This window comes from Equus caballus, chromosome 25, assembly GCF_041296265.1.
Source record: "Equus caballus isolate H_3958 breed thoroughbred chromosome 25, TB-T2T, whole genome shotgun sequence".
Taxonomy (NCBI): Eukaryota; Metazoa; Chordata; class Mammalia; order Perissodactyla; family Equidae; genus Equus; species Equus caballus.
In genome coordinates this window covers 18,821,543-18,843,965 of record NC_091708.1, presented here as the reverse complement: position 1 = coordinate 18,843,965, position 22,423 = coordinate 18,821,543, and the positions used below count along the sequence as shown (strand labels likewise).

General features: G+C 36.8%; 1 protein-coding gene across 2 annotated transcripts; it reads right to left on the bottom strand.

The window, feature by feature from the left end:
- Window positions 1-321: 321 nt before the first annotated feature.
- On the bottom strand, window positions 322-7,816 carry OR13C8B (olfactory receptor family 13 subfamily C member 8B). Of its 2 annotated transcripts, XM_070250376.1 has the most exons (2): window positions 6,888-7,816; window positions 322-346 (listed from the first exon to the last, which is right to left on the bottom strand). In XM_070250376.1, exons 1-2 carry the CDS (start codon window positions 7,814-7,816, stop codon window positions 322-324), a joined length of 954 nt encoding a protein of 317 aa, XP_070106477.1.
- Window positions 7,817-22,423: the final 14,607 nt, after the last annotated feature.

Here is a 22,423-nt window from a genome sequence, read left to right as displayed (position 1 = left end):
AACAAAAGATAAAGCGGTTTGATCAACCCTAGTGCCCTTACTCACATTTGTGTTATATTCAGTACAAATATACTCGCAATGGATCATCTCGTGGATCTCTGATCATATAGCCACTGTCAGAAAAGTTGGGCATCCACATATTAAATTTTCCATAACAGATGCTCACATATCTAGATGCAGCTGGATAAATTGTTTATCTGTATCCCCCAAAAGAACCCTAGTAGAACATGTTGCTCTTTGAGAGTCATCATGACCATTCCACAGTGATTCTGCCTCAGTGTGATGAAAAGTCCTGTTACAAAAGTGTGCTGATTGGTATGATTATTTAGTTACCATTCTTTGTTTACTTTTCATTTGTCATCCTATTGGCCCTGAGTTGAGCACTGGTGCTATATTTAAAAATCATTGTAGATTATGTAAATTCAGAGTTAGAACAAAATTTTAATACTTATTAAATCCTACTCTACATAGGACGACTCCTACTCAGGATTCTCCTTTATACTTCCTGACTCATGGTTGTCCTGGGTTTATATGAATATTGGAGAAAAAAGAACTCTCCGCTTCAAAAGTTCCGTCATTCTATTTCTAAACAAGCATAATTATTTTCTAAAATCACTACATCAATTATACGGATCTTCAATTAATTTCCCAGGATGAAAATGGACTATATGCATGATTTCAAGTCTTCTCGGAGTCACAAACACAAATGTCTTCAGTGCTATGCAGTGAATGTACTTGAGTAAAACAAACTGGGTCTAAAGCAATATGTAGGGGTGAGGACTGTGCAAATCTCTTTAATTCTATGAGACCAAACAAAATGCCTGTACTATCATATTCCCTTTCCCACCAGTTTATCCTCTCTGACTTGCTACTCAATGTTTTCATCAGACTGTCTTCATTACCCTGTCTGATTGCATTTTATGAATGATGGGTGATGGCAGTGCATAGAGCAGTGCTTTCTTTCCACAGAATAAAATAATTCCAGTCTTAGAATTTTCTACATGATAATCTCAAATACTCTTTTCTTTCCTATTATTTGCAACCAAGGAAGAGAAATGAATCTCCTAGGAATTGCTCCATATTCCCTCCAGAAAACTTGTGGAGGGAAAAGTCTTGTTGCTAAAAAGTTGCAAGTTTACTTTAACAAGCTTGACTCTAGCTTGTTTCAAGTACATGGGCTCCCATTACTATGTAACCTAGTTGTACCTTAATATCAGAGAGAAGTATGTCAGTCAACTTTTAATGATGTCCTCTGAGATGTAGCTCCCTGCTCTGTGTAAATCTCAGATTGTTTTTTCATCTTCCTGTGAGAGGCGATTAACAGATACGAAGTGGAAAAACGTTGATGTCTTCCTAGGTTTACTGGCCTCTTTGGAACCACTTTGTTTTCATGGATAGAGGTCATATAGAGCTGAAAATTCTCCTCTGTCCATTTGCTAAAGAAATGTATAGTAAGGTCTTTTAGCAGTCAATTAATTGAGATATATGATGAGGTGATGGGAAGTGTATAAATTTTGGAGTCTATTTAGAGCTCCAGTCCCCAGTGTGACACTTCCTAGCTGTGTGACCTAGGCAATTTGCGTAACTTTTTGGACTTCACATTCCTTATTGTATAAAATCGTGCATCTCTTCAGGTTTTTATGAGTATTAAAATTGTCTGCAACATTAAGTAATATTTCATGTGTTCCCTCTCCTGAGCTACGGAAGACATTAGTCACTGAAGTGGTTTCTTCATTTTTAATTAATCTGCAACAGGCAAGAGGGCTCTGCCTTTCTTTTCTCATTTCTCTGGAAACCTCATGCATGTTCAGAGACATTTGTAAGAATTTCCTGTCCAGGCTCAGTAAAATTATTGCTGTTTTATCTTTATTTGTGGTCCTAGTGATCTTATGACAACTTTGGATTTACTACTGGTGCCTCCCATCCTGCCCTACAAGAGCTGTTTCCCAGTGAACTGGGTCACGGTCCCTCTTCACCACATTAATACCTCTCATATTGCCAAGGTCTATATCTCCAATTTCTTTCATGGAGTTAGGATTTTCCCTTTTATGTTTCTTGATATTCTCCCTTTGTGATCTTGGCTACTCTCCATAGCCATGCCTCTCTTTCTACCTCTTGGGTGCCTATGTGCCTCTCCTTTTAGTGATTCTACTTCTTTCTTGCCTAAAAAAGTGGGGTGCATTTACTAAGTTTCTCTGCTTTTCTCATATAATGTAAAGAGATTACCTCTAATGTTTGCATCAAAAATAAAATCATCTACAGAATCAATTGAAATGTCCATGATTAGTGTTTAAACTTTCATCTTCTTATACTGGCTAGATGCCATCAACCTGGCAATCCACCATCACCACAAGTAAACATGCTTATAGTTAAATTCTCCCTTTTCCTTGGGATCTTTGGTTTTTCAAACTAACACCCTTTCTCTAGAGTGCTGTACAATGTGGATGAATGAACTGATACATTCAATCCTCGCCACAGATGAGAAACTGAGGTTTGGAGAAGTTAATTTCCTTGCATAGGCTATAGATTAGTAGAGTAGATGTGGAGGTGTGATTTCAATCTAAACAGTTTGACTTTGCATTGTCTCCTAACCACTCATGTTTTCTGCTTCCCTTGATAAACTAAAAATTCTCTCACCCTAAAAATTCATCTTCTCCAAAGTGCAACACACTGAAAACCCATGACCCTAGGTTTATTCAGCAATTTTCTTTTTTATTAAAATACTCATTTCCTGGTGATTAATGTCTGTTACCTGCAAGTTCAGGGACATCAATGAGTTTCGCAGGAGGATGATGCAATACTGGGCTCAAGACCAAGTCAAACTAGTATCCACCCTTGTTCGTGGCCTTTCCCGTGATCATTGAGGGTTTGATCCTCATAGTTCCCTGAATTCACCTATGTAGCCTTTTAACAGCTCTGGAGAAATTCTGAGGTTAAATCCAGCTGGAGTATCTTAACTCTCTTACTCTCTAATATTTTTGGATTAATTTTCCTGATTCAGGTGCAACTGGACCTCAGGATATTTCCCTCCTGACTAGGAGGCAATAGAGGAAATAATGTCTTTATAGAAAAGACGATGGTTTAAAAACTAGCTTTCTCACTTAGGACCTGTATGATTTTAACTTCTGTTAGTCTTAGTCTCTTCATCTATAAATTGAGAGCAAGGAGATATACCTTTTAAGATTCTTTAGAAGATTTAGTAAGAAATAATTAGCTGTGAATATATAGCACAATGCCTTGCATGTTGGCTTTGCATTTAGCTTCTCTAGCTAGCTCCTTATTATCACCTTCCTTTTCTTTTTGTTTCTTTCCTTCTCTCTTCCTTAAGAAGCCAAGACTCGCAAAGAATTTAAGTATGAACATTTCTCTCAAAAAACTGTTTTTTCTGTATCCAGTAAATTTTGATTTGCAGTATTCAATTAGATTTCATTTCTTAGTGGGGCTGGTTTTGAAAATAATTTACAAAGACTATAGCACAGTTACCAACCAATCAGAATGAACACTGACTACAAACAAACAGTACAACTGTACCAATGACTACGAGCTCAGGTATGGTTTTAATTTTTGGTTGAAACTTTTTCTCTGATCTATAAGGAAAGCTGAAATTTAGCTGGAGTACATTACTATGGCTGCATTGATTGTTTATGGCAGGCATTCCTTCTGATTTATTGGAGCACCTGCCATAGAAGTTGCTACACGTTTTGAATATCACTGCTACTTGTTAGTTATTTAGAAGTGTGACTTAGTTACCTCAGGTTATGGAGATTTTTAATTAATTAATTACTTTTAATTTAACTGAGATAATTTGTACTGTCTAATATAGTTTCTTTACCATTTGTTCTTTTTTCTTTTAGCCTAACAAAGTATCAATGTTTGCACATGTTCTATATGTGCTTTAGAGGAATATGTATTCCATAATAGTTGGGTTGTTAAGCTTTTTAATTGTTTGATTCAAATCAAAGACTTCCCACATCCTGGTTGCAACTTCAGATATTTGTATGTTTCTGGAATAGATTTTCTGTTTGTGAAGTTGGGGAAATATTAGCTCCTTGAAGAGTTATTGTGAGGGTCCAATAATACGATATTGATAAATTATTTTTGAAACTATATGTAGCCTCCTGAAGATTTTTCCATTCACTTATTTATTTACTTATGCATTAATTCAATAAGTCTATAGAAATAGCACACTATGTGCTGATAGAGAACTTAGGTGGGTGCTAGGTATGCACTGGTGAAAGAAAAGAGTTATACTTATGGTTTTTTCTCTCAAGGTCCTACGTCTGTCCCTTCTCACATGTATTTCAGAGTTTGGTAAGCTACTGAATGTTTTCCTTTCATAGGATCATATGATTATTATTACATCATTTTACAGTATACTAAAGAGATTTTCGTAATCTAAGATTCAAGCACAAGAAATCAACTGCAGAAGAAATACAAATGTCTTGCTAAGGACCTTCTGTTATTTACTTGTGTATGAAAATAATAGTCTGACCAAAACTAGTCTTATGCTCTATCTCAGTCACTACATTTCTCAAGTAGAGAATTGCATATTTCATTGCTTTTAAAGATACCTCAAGACAGAGTAAAAATTTGACAGGTCTATTCATTTACCAGAAGTGAAAGCTGAGTGACAGATTCAAACCTCTGAGGCGGTGGTACTGGTAGGCTGCTGGTTCTGGGTTATAGAAAAGAAGACGTAAAAACTGCAATCAATACTGGAAGCAGCTAAGGATCAGCCATTGTCATGGTGAAGAACCATAGCTGGGGAGATGCTGACAGGAACAAGAAGCAAATAGGGAGGCTCAAGGCACCTATCTTCCTTTAACCTTCCTTTCTCTTTCTACCAACTCTTTTGGAAGAATTTAACAAAGTCCTGCTAGGAAAGATGAATTATGGTTTTCAGTGTCCCAGTCCTAACTCACAAAGCAGAGCATAGAAAAATGGATTTGAAGCTGAGAAACAATATTTTGATAGCATCAAACTTCTCCATACAAAGTAAGGAAGAGGGGCTGGCCCAGTGGCATCATGGGCTCCACTTCAGCAGCCTGGAGGTTGCCAGTTCAGATCTTTGCCAGAGACCTACACACTACTCATCAGGCCATACTGTGGTTTCATCCCACATACACAAAACAGGAAGATTGGCACAGATGCTAGCTCAGTGACAATCTTCCTCGAACAAGAGAGGAAAACTGACAACAGATATTAGCTTTGGGCCAATCTTCTTCACCAAAAGACAAGTGAGGATGAAAATCTTGTGCCTACTCAAAGCATTATGACCTATTAAAGTATACCCAGAACTCTTAATTAAAAAACCAGCCAATGTTAATAAATATTTAGGATGTTTTAGGCACTATTTAGCACTATGCATGGAATAACTTACTTAGTCTTATGAAGAAACAATAATCACCTGTTGAAAAGAAAGGAAGATATTATGGGTTTATTTTTACAATTTGGAGGTAGCTATAGTCTTTTACTTTAGATTTGTGTTCTATATTTCAACTTTCATGGACTCAGGAAAGGGTTAGAAAAAAGGAGTGCTTTCCTGTATTGAGATATCTATCTCAATTCTTTCAATGGAAATGGGGCTTCTATTCCTCACGTTGACACTGCTCCACATAGCTGCACTTTTGAGATGATAGAGATTATCTCAGTTTTGTGCCATCTTTGTCCTATCACCCAACACTCAAACCCTGTAGCTCCTCAGTTCATTGAACAACTTGACTTTTTCTCTTTTGCCACTTCTTATCCTCTTATTGCAATTTTTGTCAGTCACCAAATCCGTGTAGTTGTCCTACTGATTGGGAGCTTTATGGTCCAATACAGAGAAGGTAAGAAGTCCTCAGTACAACCTGATCTCTAAGTCTAAGAGGAATTCTCTGCTACCATGTCACCTCTATTTTATTAGGTTAAAACTTAGCGTGTGTTACTAAGGGACTTTTTCAGCTATCTTAGTTTCATTATGTACCAAATCCCAAAAAAGTTATGGTACCTGGTAACTAAAACCTATTCCTCTACAATATAATACACATAATGTAAAATAGAAAAGGTAGTGCTTTATTAAGGGAGCACACATGACAAAATGCCAATCTAAGTTTATTTAGAAAATGTTACATTGAATCAAGTCTCTTTTTGAATAACATTTTTGCCTCAGATATACGTTTCTGCTTTTATAAATGCAGTAGTTCATTTATTTATTCAAAACATATTTATTGAGCATTTATTATGTTTAACATTATATTCTAGGACTTTGGGATGTTGTAGGGAAATAGAGAAGTTCCTACTCTCAGAGGACTTATATGTGTGGTGGACACAAACAGTAAATAAATGAACAAATTAAAAATGAATACAAAATATGTTATGTGCTGATAAATAATCACTTTGAATGATTAATTGTATACTTATTTTAGGTTACAAAGTGCTATTTAGAACACCTTTTGTCTTTATTATTTTCTAAAGTTTTAAAGAGTAACTATGTTTTGCTGGGAGTTCCTAAGAGATTTTCATCATTTACATTTCCATAATAGTATTTTTTTTTTTGAAAACCACAAGCATGTTTTATTTCTGCAGTTAGGACAAAACCTAATAGTAACAAATGCAACAAAAATCCTTCTGTATATAGCTTTGAATGACACGTGATCAATTTGTTTTCACACAATTGTTTTCTGAGTTTGAATTGTGTCTGCAGTAGCCTTGAATACTGAGTCACATAGTGAAAATCAGTATTCATATTGCATATTTTTACCATATAGTTTTGAATAACATGTGGTCGATGTTTTTTCACATGGTGATTTTCTCCACTTGAATTTTGTGTCTGCTGTAGCTTTGAATACTGTCATGTGGTGTAAATCAGTATTCATATTCCATCAGAAGAGTTTTTGCTACCCAGCATGTTCTTCACAGCAGTCTTCACATCCCTGTTCCTCAGACTATAGATGAGAGGATTGAGCATGGGAATCATCACTCCATAGAAGAGGGAGATGAGGGCCTCAACAATGTCTTCATTATCTGGACCAACAGAGCTTTTAGACTTGGGCTTTGCGTACATGAAGAAGATGGTTCCATAGAATATAATCACCACTGTCAAGTGGGCTGAACAGGTGGAGAAGGCCTTACGTTTTCCTTCAGTTGAAGGAATCCTCAGAATAGTAGCAATAATAAAAATGTAAGAGATGGAAACTACCAGTAATGGAATAACCAGGAGAATCAGCGTTGAGCCTGCCATACTGATCACATTGATTGAAATATCAGCACAGGCCAGTTTTAGTACAGCCAGAATTTCACAGACAAAGTGGTTAATGACATTATTAGCACAGAACGGTAATTGCATTGCAAGAGCTGTCTGCACCACTGAGTCCACAAACCCAGAAACCCAGGATGCAACTGCCATGGGCACATAGGCACCTTTGTTCATGATGACAGGGTATCTCAGTGGATAGCAGATAGTCACATAGCGGTCCAGTGCCATCATGCCTAGAAGCACACACTCTGTGACCCCCATGGCAAAGGAGAGAAACATTTGTATCATGCAGGCAGAGAAGGAAATCCTTTTGCTTCCTGTCAAAAAGCTGTCCAGAATTAGTGGGACAGAGGAACTTGTGTAGCAAATGTCCAGGAAGGAAAGATTACAGAGGAAGAAATACATTGGGGTGTGCAAGTGAGAATCATGGATGCTTACTGAGATGAGGACTCCATTTCCCAGCAGGATCATCAGATACATCCACAAAACTAGCAAAAATAAAACTGTCTGGAGCTTTGGATGGGCAGAAAGACCAACTAGGACAAATTCTGTCAACATGGAATCATTGGTCCTCTCCATATTACATATGACCTTTCTCTAGCAGCACTCTGTGGATAATAGAACAGAAATTTGTTAATACAGTGTCTCAAGAGCTCCTTGTTAAGAATCATATTCTGTGTTATTGTATTTCTCTATTTGGATGCAACCATATAATTCCGAGACAAACTTTTTACTGTGGATCCAGGCCACTAGACGGGGAATACTAACCTAATTTTCTCACGGTTAAGAGAAAAGTTATTTGATCATAGGACATTTGGATCCTAAACCAGTTTACTACCATACATACTAGTTCTGCCTCTTAACATAGTGACTGCAAATCAGTGGCCCACAGCCTGGAGGCAGCAGAAAGATAGGCTTTGTTTGGCAGAGACACCTGCACCATATTTCAAATTTGAACTAGAGGTCAACATTTTAAAAGTAGGGGAAATGGGATAAAAACCTATACTTTCAGCTAGTCATCAAATAAATGATAATATTTGAAAACACTGGACCCATTTCCATCATGGAGCTCAGTTACACATGACCCATTGAATTTGAAGCATGTTCTCCATTCTCCCAGAATACCCTCCTCTCTCTCTTATCTGCCTCTCACTGGATACGAATATTAGTTGTCAATTAACATGTTATTCTTCCTTAATTTCAAACATTTATATTACCTAACAGAATTGTATATATATGTGAATTCTTGACCCATGACTGCAGGACTGACTTATCCACTAGACCCAGTAAGCCCACTATACTGGTAAGAGCCTACATAAATGTTTTGATTGCTTTTAAAATACAATTAAAACAAAATAGGGCATGCACAAGATCTTTACAGAAATCATTTAAAAATTCTAATACATAGCATAACAGTATGAGTAACTGAAAAAGTACAACATGTTAATAGGTGGGATAAAAATATAAGGCTGCTATTTCTCCCCAAAATAAGTCTATATATTTAATTAAATCCATTCAAAATTTTATCCTGCTTTTTAAAAATGAATATGAGTACTCATTCTACAATTTATATTGAAGAATAGAAATACACAACTTGCACAGTGAATTTTATAAAAGAAAAGTAGGGGAGCTTCCATATTGGAAAGACACTACAAAGTCGTAGTAATCCAAATATTACGGTAATGGTTCAGGGACTTTTAAGCAGTCCAGTGGAAAAGAAAAGAGATCTCAGTATAGACATGTGTTTACATGTGAATTTGATTGTCATAAAACTATCACCCCCAAACCAAGTGGAAGTGACAGCTTAGTATATCACGTTAGGAAAATGTCTTTATACATGAAAAAAGATGAAATTAGATCCTTAGTTTGCCATGCATAAAAGTGGAAACCAGGGCCACCCCGATGGCTTATTAGTTTAGCATGCTCCACTTTTGCAGCCCAGGATAGGTGCCCGGGCATGGAACTGCACCATTTGTCTATCAGTAGCCCTGATTTGGCAGCAGCTCACATAGAAGAACTAGAAGGACTCACAACTAAAGTATAGAACTATGTACTGTCGCTTTGGGGGTAAAATAAAGGAGAGGGAAATGGGCAACAGATGTTAGCTTAGAGGTAATCTTTAAAAAAAACAGTGGGAATCAGAAGTAGCAACAATTTACATGTGAAAAAAAGAAATTATAAAGTTAGTAAAAGACAATATAGGAAATCTTGTGAACTTATACTGGATGAAAAAACTTTCAAAACATAAAGCTTTAAGCCAATAGAAAGTTAGTCAAAGGGTATGAATGAGCGATTCACAGTAGGGATTTTCCTATGTGCCTGAAAGGTATATAGAGAGATTCTCACAGTTAGGAAATCTAAAAAATGCTCATTAAATGTTCAAAATAAAAAAAAAATGTTCATTAAAATAGCCATGAGATATCATCATCTTCATTAGAAAAGTAGATGATACCAAAAGTTGGCAAGCATGTGGGGTGGTAGAATTCTGGTGGGAGTGTGCACAGGTATACTGGAAAACTCCCTGACTGTATTAAAATTGAGTAGACCCCAGTGAGTCCATTCCTGAGAATATGTACTAGATAAATTCTTGCCCAGGACTATAAGGGGACAAGCATGCGGATGGTCTTCAACTATTGTTTGTGGCAAGGGGAGGTGGGAGGCAACCTGGAAGTCCATCATCAGGAGAATGGTTCTATCACATGTGAGCTTTCTTTATGGAAAGGCTGCAGAAGTGAGAAGCAAATGAACTAGATGTCCATACAGCAACCTAAATAGATCCCTGAAAAAATGTGGAAAATTAAGCAATAATGTGATTTATAACACAATAAAATTTACATATAAAATTAAAATATGTATTTTACATGGGTCCATGCATATTTAGGGGCAAATCAAACACATAAGTGTGGGCTGGGGAGGGAATGTTGCAGAATTAGTGATTATGGGAGAATATAAGTGGCTCTTTAGGGACTGAGGAGAATACTGTACAGAGGAATAGAAAGCAAAATACAGAGGAGCATGATTAACTAACACCTAAGTTTAAAAGGAAATAGAAAAAGAAAAATGCATGTAAAAACCATAGAGAGCAATATAAAGCATATGACAATGAAGGATCTCTGATCAGAAATGTAGTTTAGAGAGGGTGACATCAGCATCATGGTGGAGTGAACTTGCCCATAATTATCTCACCTTCAACATACAACAAAAAGGAACAACCATACTTCAACAGAAAATATCCTAACAGCACAAAAACCTTAGAGGGACACACAGCCACACAATGGAGGATGGAGAGGCTGGAGCCCCCTTGGAGGAGCTGGAAAAGGATAAGAAAGAACTTGGCTCCCTAAATACTATGGTCACTGCTGCAGGAGGCTCTGTGAGGGAAAGAGTGGGGGAGGGGTCACGCAGCCACGGAATCACCCAGGACTTCCTAGGCCCTTGCAGCCTAGAAGGAAGCCCACTAACGGGGTGAAAGATTTCACGTGGGTGACTTCATCAAGCCAAGACCTCAGGAGACCAGATAGCAAGAATTGATCAGGAAACCTGGGACTGCATGCAGGAGAAAGGGCCCCTCCCACAACCCGCACCATGCCATCTCTGCTGAAGGCAGAGGGATCAGAATATGTGGCTCTTGACCCCCACCCAGTGGTGATAGGCTGTAACTTTAACTGAATAATAGAATGACAATGACCCAACCTTCCAACATCAGGCACTATGTCAAATCTCCAGGTCTGAGAGAAAAATGACAAGCACCCAGAACTCAGTCCTGAGGACACAGAAATATGCAATCTAAATGGCAATGAATTCAAAATAGCTATCATCAAAAAACTCAACCAGGAAAAAGAGAATATAGGAAAACAATTCAACAAGTTCTGGAGCTACTTCACAAAAGAGATTGAAACTATAAAGAAGAATCAATCAGAAATATTAGAGATAAAAGACACAATGGAAGAGATAAAACAAAATAAGAATTCCCTGAATGCTTGTGTGGATATCATAGAGGAGTGAATCAGCATAATTGAAGATAGGCATGTTGAAATGCTCCAGGCATAGAGGAGAGAGAACTAAGTATAAAAAGAAATGAAGAAAGTCTCCAAGAAATATCCGACTCAATGAAGAAATGCAACATAAGAATTATAGGTATTCAAGAAGGAGAAGAGAAGGAGAATGGAGCAGAAAGTGTGTTCAAAGAAATAATAGCAGAGAACTTCCCAAAGTAGGGAAAGAGACGGAAATATGTGTGGAGGAAGCTCTCAGATCTCCTAGACTTGTCAATGTAAAAAGACCTATGGCAAGGCATACAGTAGTAAAACTTGCAAAAATGAATGACAAAGAAAGCACACTAAGGGCAGCAAGGCAGAAGAAAATAACCTACAAAGGAATCCCTATCAGGCTTTCAGCAGATTTCACTGCAGAAACCTTACAAGCTAGGAGAGAATGGAATGAGATATTCAAAACTTTAAGGTAAAAATCTTCAGCCAAGAATACTCTATCCAGGAAAAATATCCTTCAGATATGAGGGAGAAATTAAATCTTTCCCAGACAAACAAAAGCTAAAGGACTTTTTAGCCACTAGACCCCCACTACAAGAAATCCTCAAGAAGGCTCTCATACCTGAAAAAAGAAAAAAAAAAGGGGAAATGAGTCATAAAACACAGATTAAAGAGATAAATAGGTAGTCAGATAAGAATAGGATAGTAAATATTCAACTATAGCATTAGGCTAAAAGGAAGGAAAACACCGAAAACAAAGACAATCTTGTTGCTTTAACCACAAACTCACAGCACAAGTTGGAATAAGATATGAGAAAAATAACTTAGGAGGGGAGGAGGAAAGGGACTGAATCAGTTTCGACTAAGGAAATAAGAAGCCATCAGAAAATGGACTATTATACACGAGATTCTGACTACAAACTTCAGGGTAGCCACTAAACTAAAAAGCAGAATAGACACAAAAAATAAATAAGGAAAAAACAAAGAAACACATCATAAAAAAACTACATTATTCAGTAGGTAGACCAAAACACACAGGACGAGAAACTAAGGAAATGCAGGAAAACCAGAAAACGAGTGATATAATGACAGCATTAAGCCCTCATTCATCAATAATTACCCTCAATGTAAAGGGAGTGAATTTTCCAATGAAAAGACACAGAGTGGCAAGATAGATTAGAGAACAAGATGCAACAATTTGTTGCCTCCAGGAAACATATCTCAGCTCCAATTGCAAACACAGGCTCAGAGTGAAGGGGTGAAAGACGATACTCCAAGCTAATGGCAAACAAAAGAACGCAGGTGTCAGAATACTTATATCAGACAAAGTAGACTTCAAGATAAGGCAGTAAGGAGAGACAAAGAGGGGCAGTATATAATGATCAAAGGGAGACTCCATCAAGAAAATAATGCTTATAAATATCTGTGCACCCAATAAAGGAGCACCAAAGTTCATAAAGCAACTATTAACAAGCCTAAAAGAAGATATTGAAAAGAACACAATAATACTAGGGGACCTCAAGACCCCACTCACATCATTGAATAGATCATCCAGACAGAAAATCAACAAAGAAACAGTGGAATTAAATGAAATGCTAAACCAGTTGGACTTAGTAGAAATATATAGAACACTCAATCCTAAAACAGAAGAATACACATTCTTCTCAAGTGCACATGGAACATTCTCAAGGATAGACCATATGTTGGAAAACAAGGCAAGCCTCTATAAATTTTAAAAAATTGAAATAATACCTAGCATCTTCTCCAATCATAATGCTATAAAGCTAGAAATTAATTACAAGAAAAAAGCTGAGAAAGGGACAAAGATGTGGAGACTAAACAATATGCTATTGAACTAGCAATGGAGCACTGAATAAATTAAAGGAGAAATCAAAAAATATCTATAAACAAATGAAAATGATAACATACCAGACCAAATCATATGGGATGCAGCAAAAGTTGTATTAAGAGGGAAATTCATCACAATACAGGCACACCTTAACAAACAAGAAAAATCCCAAATAAGCAATCTCAAATTACACCTAACTGACTTAGAAAAAGAACAAACAAAGCCCAAAGTCAGCAGAAGGAGAGAAAACTAAAAATCAGAGCAGAAATAAATGCTATTGAAACAAAAACGGCAGTAGAAAGGATCAATGAAACAAAGAGCTGGTTCTTTGAGAAGATAAATAACATTGACAAACCTCTAGCCAGACTTACAAAGAAAAAAAGAGAGAAGCTCAAATAAACAAAATCAGAAATGAAAGAGGAGAAATAACAACAGACTCCACAGAAATGCAACAGATTATAAGAGAATACTACAAAAAACTGTATGCCAACAAAATGGATAACCTAGAGGAAATGGATAAATTCTTAGACTCTTATAACCTCCCAAAGCTGAATCAAGAAGAAACAGACAATCTGAATAGAGCAATCACAAGGAAAGAGATTGAAACAGCAATCAAAAGCATCCCAAAGAACCCCAGGACCAGATGGCTTTCCTGGGGAATTCTACCAAACTCTCAGAGAGGATTTCACACCTATCCTTTTCAAGCTATTCCAAAAAATTAGGGAGGACGGAACACTTCTTAACACATTCTACTAGGCCAACATCACTCTGATACCAAAGCCTGACAAGGACAGCACGAAAAAGGAGAACTACAGGTCAATATCGCTGATGAACATACATGCAAAAATTCTCAACAAAATCTTGGCAACCCGAATTCATCAATTCATCAAAAGGATCATACATCACTATCAAGTTGGATTCATACCAGGGACACAGGATTGGTTCAACATCTGCAAATCAATCAACGTGATACACCACATCAATAAACTGAGGAATAGAAACCACATGATCATCTCAATAGATGCAGAGAAAGCATTTGACAAGATCCAACAGCGATTTATGATAAAAATTCTTAACGAAATGGGGATAGAAGGAAATTGCCTCAACATAATAAAGGCCATACATGACAAACCCACAGCCAACATCATACTCAATGGGCAAAAACTGAACACCATCCCCCTGAGAACAGGAACAAGACAAGGATGCCCACTCTCACCACTCTTATTCAACATAGTACTGGAGGTTTTGGGCAGAACAATTAGGCAAGAGGAAGGGATACAAGGAATCCAAATAGGACATGAGGAAGTGAAAGTCTCACTGTTTGCAGATGACATGATTTTATATATAGAAACCCCCCAAAAATCCATTGGAAAACTAATAGAAATAATTAACAACTACAGTAAAGTTGCAGGGTACAGAATCAACTTACAAAAATCAGTTGCTTTTCTATACTCCAATAACGAGCTTACAGAAAGATAACTCAAGAATATAATTCCCCTTGCAATCGCAACTAAAAGAATAAAGTACCTAAGAATAAATTTAACCAAGGAGGTGAAGGACTTATACAATGAAAACTATCTGAAAGAAATTGATAATGACGTAAAGAGATGGAAAGAGATTCCTTGCTCATGGATTGGAAAAATAAACATAGTTAAAATGTCCATACTACCCAAAGCAATCTACAGATTCAATGCAATCCCTATCAGAATCCCAATGATATTCTTCACGGAAATAGAGCAAAGAATACTAAAATTCATATGGGGCAACCAAAGACCCCGAATTGCTAAAGCAATTATGAGAAAAAAGAACAAAGCTGGAGGTATCACAATCCCTGACTTTAAAATGTACTACAAAGCCATACTGACCAAAATGGCATGGTACTGGTACAAAAACAGGCACACAGATCAATGGAACAGAATTAATAGCCTAGAAATAAAACCACACATTTATGGACAGCCAATCTTCAATGAAGGTGCCAAGAACATACAATCGAGAAAAGATAGCCTCTTCAATAAATGGAGTTGGAAAAACTGGACTGCCACGTGCAAAAGAATGAAGGTAGACAACTGCCTCATGCCATATGTAAAAATAAACTCACAATGGATCAAAGACTTGAAGATACGTCCTGAAAGTATAAAACTCCTGGAAGATAATATTGGTAGTATACTCATTGATATGGATCTAGAAAGGATCTTTTCAAATACCATGTCCTCTCAGACAAGGGAAACAAAAGAAAAAATAAACAAGTGGGAATTCATCAGACTGAAGAGCTTCTGCAACGCAAAAAAACTAGGATCAAAACAAAGAGACAACCCATCAATTGGGAGAAAATATTTGCAAATCATATATCTGACAAGGGGTTAATCTCCATACCATATAAGGAACTCACACAGCTGAACAATAAGAAAGCAAACAACCTGCTCAAAAAGTGGGCAGAGGATGTGAACAGAAATTTTTCCAAAGAAGATATACAGATGGCCAATAAACACATGAAAAGATGTTCAACATCACTAATAATTAGGGAAATGCAAATCAAAACTACACTAAGATACCACCTTACATCTGTTAAAATAGCTATAATCACTAAGACTAAAAATAACAAATGTTGGAGAGGGTGTGGAGAGAAGGGAACCCTCAAACACTGCTGGTGGGAATGCAAACTGGTGCAGCCACTATGGAAAACAGTATAGAGATTCCTCAAAAAACTAAAAATAGAATTATCATATCACCCAGCTATCCCACTACTGGGTATCTACCCAAACAATTTGAAATCAACAATCCAAAGTAACATATGCACCCTTATGTTCATTGCAGCCCTATTCACAATAGCCAAGACATGGAAGCAACCCAAGTACCCAATGACTGATGAATGGATAAAGAAGATGTGGTATATACATATATAATGGAGCACTACTCAGCCAGAATAAAAGACAAATTCATCACATTTGCAATAACATGGAAGGACCTAGAGGGAATTATGCTAAGTGAAATCAGCCAGTTGAGAAATACAAACACCAGATGATTTCCCTCATATGTGGAATATAAACAAGTATTGGACAAAGAAAACAGCTCAGTGGTTACCAGGGGAAGGGGGTAGGGGGTGGGAACAAGGGGTGAAGGGGAAGACTTATGTGGTGACAGTCAAGAAATAATGTACAACTGAAATCTCACATTGATGTAATCTATTATGAACTCAATAATATAAAGAAATGTAGTTTAATAGAAGGGGCTATCATAAATGTAAAAAAAAAGGAAAATTGACTTCTGACACTATAAAAACAACACATAATGGATCAGAGGAAAATAATTTAAGTCGCTAAAATGAAAAAAATGGGTTACAGCTTAGTTAGACCAGATATTTTAAAAAAATAGTTTTAAGTCTATTTAAAGAAAAAAAAAAGTCAGTCATAAAATGGTCAGCAACAGAGAATGAAAGGAGGTTCCCAGGGTCAGTGAGAGGCAGTGCTAATACAACAGATTTCAAGTCTTGTGATCCCATTGGAAAGGTTATCCATTATGAGATGAATCTGGCATTTCTATTATCCAAATTCCCCTAAATATGCTATTCATATAAGTAACCCCTTTGATTTGACCCAATTTTCCCCTTCTGATGAGAAGCCAGCATCTAGGTCACTTGCATAGAACGAAGGAATGGACTAAGCAGAGGAATTAAGTGGCTGCTCCCCACTGGCCTTTCTGTTTCTCACTGGAAAGCATGGCAGACTGCTTCATAGGAGTATCAATCCGTGTGAATGAGATCCGGGCTCTTCTTGTTTTAACAAATCAATTTTGAGTTTCTGGGGCTAAGGAACAGAATGCGCACCTTGGTGAAAACAAAAACAAAAACACACTGTAGTATTGCTGTGTGATGAGAAAACCAGCCAGCTTCCCTTGTGGGAAACCTCTGAATCACTACACATGGTCTCTCAAGTTCCAGAAGTAAGTACAAACAGACTTCAAAGAAGGTGAGATGATCTGAGAGAGGCCTAGGACAAGATTTCATCACATCAGTTGAATCTGGCCTTCATGAACTGAAGGGGAATAGTCTTAGGTAATGGGCTGAGGTGAAAGTGCATCAGTGGGGCTTGTAGACAAGAAAACAATGTATAGTGGTGCAATAGTCAGAAAAAGAAAAAAAAGAGTGACAAATATTTGCCAATTTGTGAGGTATATTAAACGTAGTATTAAGGAAGCATAATTTCTGTAGGCAATTGGAACCTTTGGAATTTTCAGCAGGGAATTCTAAGGAGGAAAACACAAAAAAAGATTAATGTAGAGGATCTTCAGGATCATGTACTTTTCTCACCAATATTGAACTGTGACCTGTGCTTAGCAGGTCTGTAACCATCATTTTTCAGGGCTATCATTGGCTCCGCCTCTAGCTTGTAGAGAACCTGACTCAAAATTCATCTTCTTTTGGAATTAGACACACAGGAGTTCATTTTAGGTCAAACTGATGTCAAAATTTTTCTTGCCCTTGGCAAAAACACAATCCTCCCGGTTCCTCTGGGTTCTCAACTCAGTCTTGTAGTAGTTGGGAAAACTCCAGCGTATCTGCCTTCAGTTTGAAGTGAAGACCAAAGCTCTATGGGTCCTTCACAGCAAGGTCTTAACTAATTGCTTCAGTTATTAACTAACTAAGGTAATATCACCTGCTGCATTTTGCCCAGGTTTCCAGTTTCTTTCATTTCCAAGTATGAAGGGTACTCCAACACATGCCCAGAGGAAAATAAAAACATCTTCATTAATAAGTTAAAAGATTGATGCCCTGGGGGTCATAGGAATCTAACCTCCTACTATTTATGACTTTTTTTTTAAGAGAGCCTTCACCTCAAATCCCTAGAAAACGTCTAGAAATAATGAGTTTATTAAGGCATTTTTCGCTGAGTAAAAAAGGATACATTCATTTGTCCTCAGTTTTCCTCTAGATGCCCCAGAGTGTGCCAGACATTGTAAACAATAGTAGTCAAATGTAGATGAGCTGAAAAAGTTCTTGGCTGCATCTCTTATGAACTCTGTGACATTATGCTCATTCTAGCCTCTCTCAGGAACTGTGTGCTCACCTATGTATTGGGGCAGCCTGGTCTGAGTTAATTGTTATCATATATTATCAGTTTATGGTGTAGAGTAGGAACTTAAAATACATTTTATTCTTCCTTGGGTCATAATTAGTTTCAGTTAAAAGTATATGAGACTCCAAATGACATTCTTAGGAAACCCAAGCCCAACTGCTGGATCTTCCACATGCAGGGTTGGTGACCTCAGGCTGCACTACTTTTCAGAGTCTAGGTTTCCTTGTGTGTGAAATTACCAATAGGTTCTTCATAGATGTAACGATAGAAAGCAATGATATGATACAATGAAAGTGCTTTGCCAGCTAAATGTAATATCCAAATGCTTGTTCATTCATTCAACGCATATGTAGCAGTAGCCTCGTGTATCTTAGGCAATATAACTAGAGTTGGTGGTGAGGAGATGGTGGTGAGCAAATAAAGTCATTGTAATGTCTATTTTTCTCAAGGCCAAAGAATAATTCTTTGTACAATATTTCAGTATTTGTTAAACAATTTAATGTTTTTGTTCCATATGATTTTCCAACTTTGAGGCTGAAAAGGAATTGTCTTAAGCTGCTGCCTTTTCATTTGAGAAACAAGGAAAGCAATGCTGAGAGAAGGTCAATGACTTAGTGTTCTGTTCCTAATTAATTTTGTGTAGGATGCAAGTGCTGACTGGCTCTAAAGCTCACACTCTTTCCAAAACACTATATTATGTCAGATGGGGAAACACGTGCTAAGTCTTCTTAGTTTTAGTGACAATTGGAGAGAGTCTCAATTAAGCAAACTTGGAATCCAAGCAGAACAACAGACACATGAAGAATGTGGCATCCACAGGTTTGATCCACTAAGCCAAGTTTCTGCTACAAATGAAAGCACTTAGCACAACGTAGGAATGGATGGAAGAGAGGCTCAGATTTTTTTTTTCTGGAACATTTCTGTTAGGCAAGATAATCCAGGTCAGTGGAATCAACACAAGACAGAAATAAGGGGCCTGTGGTGAATTTCTGCTTTCACACAATTACTCTCCGGAATTAAAACTCACTCTGGAACTTAGGGACACTAGGAGAAAGAGGTACTGATTACAGTGATCCTGGCACAAGGAGCTTCCAGAAAGGGTTAATGGAAGAGTTTGTTTATGTTTATTCATACTTACAGAATTAGATATAGGAATCATATGTTTGTCTTGGTTAATTTCACTTTAACAATTATTTTGAACATAACCATACTGGTGATATATGTCAGCTATTTTTAAAATCTTTTTTTAAACATGGCAGTCATAGCAACTGTTGAAGAAGGTCAAATAATTGTGTTGCAGTTCCATCTATTTCAGACAGAGAATTAGTTCTTTCAGCAGATGATAGGTCCAAAAATGGTATTCAAATTGCTTGGTTACTGAAGAAAATGAGAGATAACATACCTATTTTGCAATGACATCTCTAAGATCAGCAAACAGAGGACTCTAAGGTTCTCATTCTTTCTGCTGGAGCTGGGCAGGAGAGGCAGAAAATATGTTTTTGAAGAGGTAGGTGAGGCAAAAGAATTTTACAGTACCTAGAATTAAAATTCAAAGATTTGGAATACCCTGTTTTCTCTTCTTTAAATGAGGCCAATTCCTACCTAAGATTTTGTTGTGAAAATTACCCAGCAATGGTCTAAAATATCATGCAAAGCTTTATGAACTAAATGATGCAAACTTGACACATGAGAAAAGTAGATACATCCAGTTAAAGTGCATAAAATTGATATTTTACCCATAATTTGAAAAACAATATTTACAAGAGAAGATGGAATATGATGTCATTTATGTACCTCTGAGCCTCAGGAACAGTTTCCTTTTCTTGATTTGAGACCAGTCTTTTTCCTTAACAGCTGCTTTCCTTTACAGCCTGAAGAAATGCTCTGTATTTTATGTAATAATTTGCAGGATAAAGTGAGGGGATATTAGTGAGATTCTGAAAGCAAGCACAGAACTATCATTCTTTGCTCCCAGTTTCGACCTACTACTAATTTACTTCTCAAGTAAAATTGATAGATGAGTCTATTTAAAATATTGACTCTCAGGCCCAAAGTTTCTAGTTCAATCTCAGAAAAAAATATGTAAGGTCACCCATAGGTTCTTGGGGCCTTTGTGGTTACCTAAGGGCTTCTCTAAGTTTGAGCTCCAGAAACATCCTCCAAAGGACCAGCCATTAGCACAAGAAGGCAATTTAAATTTTGGGGGGAGCGAGCCAGGGAGGAGTTCAATATTTGTAATAAACTAGAGTTAGGATGTAAACATGGAGGACTGAAAACTTTCCAAAACTCCAGGGAGAATGTAGTTAGATCCAATTATATCAAATAATTGGTATATTCTTGTTGTAATGCAACTCAAATAACAAACTTTTGTCACCATCTACACTACCACAATATTTGAAAATAAGACTCAAATAAACGGAAAAAAGTCTTTAGTAAGTTTTGTACTTTTTTCTGAAAGTATCTGAAAACTTCCCTAATTAGTAGGATAAATTGCCTCATTTGCATGATATTTTCAAATATCTTAAGTGGTTTCACAATACTACCGTAAATTACTACAATTATTCCTATTATACAGACATAGAACGACTGAGACTCTGAAAGTTAACCTATTTGTTAAAGGTTGTCCAGCCAGCATATGAAAAGGTAAAATAGATCTCAAAGCCAGCTTTTGTGACTCCAGCTCCTGCCATCTATTTGCAGCACTGTCCCGTCTTTCACAGATAAGAACCTGTAATGAGGTTTTAGAGTATTTCATCTCCACTCTGCAATGAATTCAGGAAAGTTAGGTTAGAAGAATGTAAATAATTCAAACTGACAATTAAATATCAATAAAAAATCAAAACTGGGCTTTATGTTCCCTCTAGATCCAAGTCAGAGTTGAAGCATGTAGAACAGAATGTAATTTTTCTCAAAAACAATTCCTTTTTGACCCTAATAGCAAAGGTCTGCATTCAAACTCAACTTTTGTCACAGAAATGAATCTTGCTTTCTCAATATTTTTCTATTAAAGCTTTTTAGGACAAGCTTACTTTTCCAAATTGGTAATCCTTTTTAACCTTCTACATATTTCTTCTTTAGTTCACTCTAAATGCTGTAAATTATGCTGTTCAGGCATCTGACATTTAATGCCAGATAATAATAGATGATAGCAACTGAGTGGGAGAGGGGGAATTTTTCTATGCACTTTACATGTATTTGATTCATATAATACTTATTACATTCTTTTGAAATATGCTATTATCTTCATTTTAAAGACTGAGTAACTGAAGAGCAAGATGATATTATTCATTGCCTGTGATATGTATACGCAACAGGTTTCCCTAAGGGGACTGAAAACTACTTTATGGCATAAAACTTTTACTTTTCTGCGTCACAGCACCATCTCAACATGTGCCTTGAGCATGGTAGACACTCAACATATATACTTGTGGGAAGATTGATAGTTTTACCATATACATTTAGTTCCTCAAAGGCTGCTGTATATTTTGTACACTGTGAAATTATACGTTGCTTTAGTATTTATAGATGTTGTTTGCAGCGTTAGTTTTCACTGAAGGACCACTGAAGAAATAAAGGATCGTGAAAGCACGCAGAGCTTGAGTCCTCTTTCCCTAACCTCTTTCTCTGTCCTTTTAACCTGAGAAACTTGGAAGCTATATGTTTTATGTGCTATTCTATATTTTTTTATGGATATATAACGTTGTCTAAGCTTACAGCGTATGCTGTGTACATTTGATACACATATATATCTTACAATATGAATACCACCAAAGTGTTAGCTAACACCTCCAGCACATCACATAATTATCATTTCTCTTTTGTGCCAAGAGCAGTTATGATCTCACCTCTTAACAACTTGCAATTACATAATGCAGTACTGTTGACTATAATCACAATGTTGGACATTAGATGCTCAGAATTTATTCATTTTCTAACTGAAAGTGTGTACCGTTTAACCAGCATCTCCCCAATTCCCCCACCACCCAGCCTCTGGTAACCACCATTCTACTCTCTGTTTCTATAACTTTGGACTTTTTAGATTCCACATGTAAGTGATGTCATGCAGTTATTTGTCTTTCTCTTCTGACATATCTCACTTTCCATAATTCCCTCAAGGCCCATCCATTTTGTCCCAAATAGTAATAGCAAGTTTCCCTTCTTTCTCATGGCTGAATAATATTCCATTGTGTATGGAATGCCATATATTCCATATATATATATGCCACATCTCCTTTATCCATTCATCCATTGACAAGCACTGATGTTGTTTCTATAT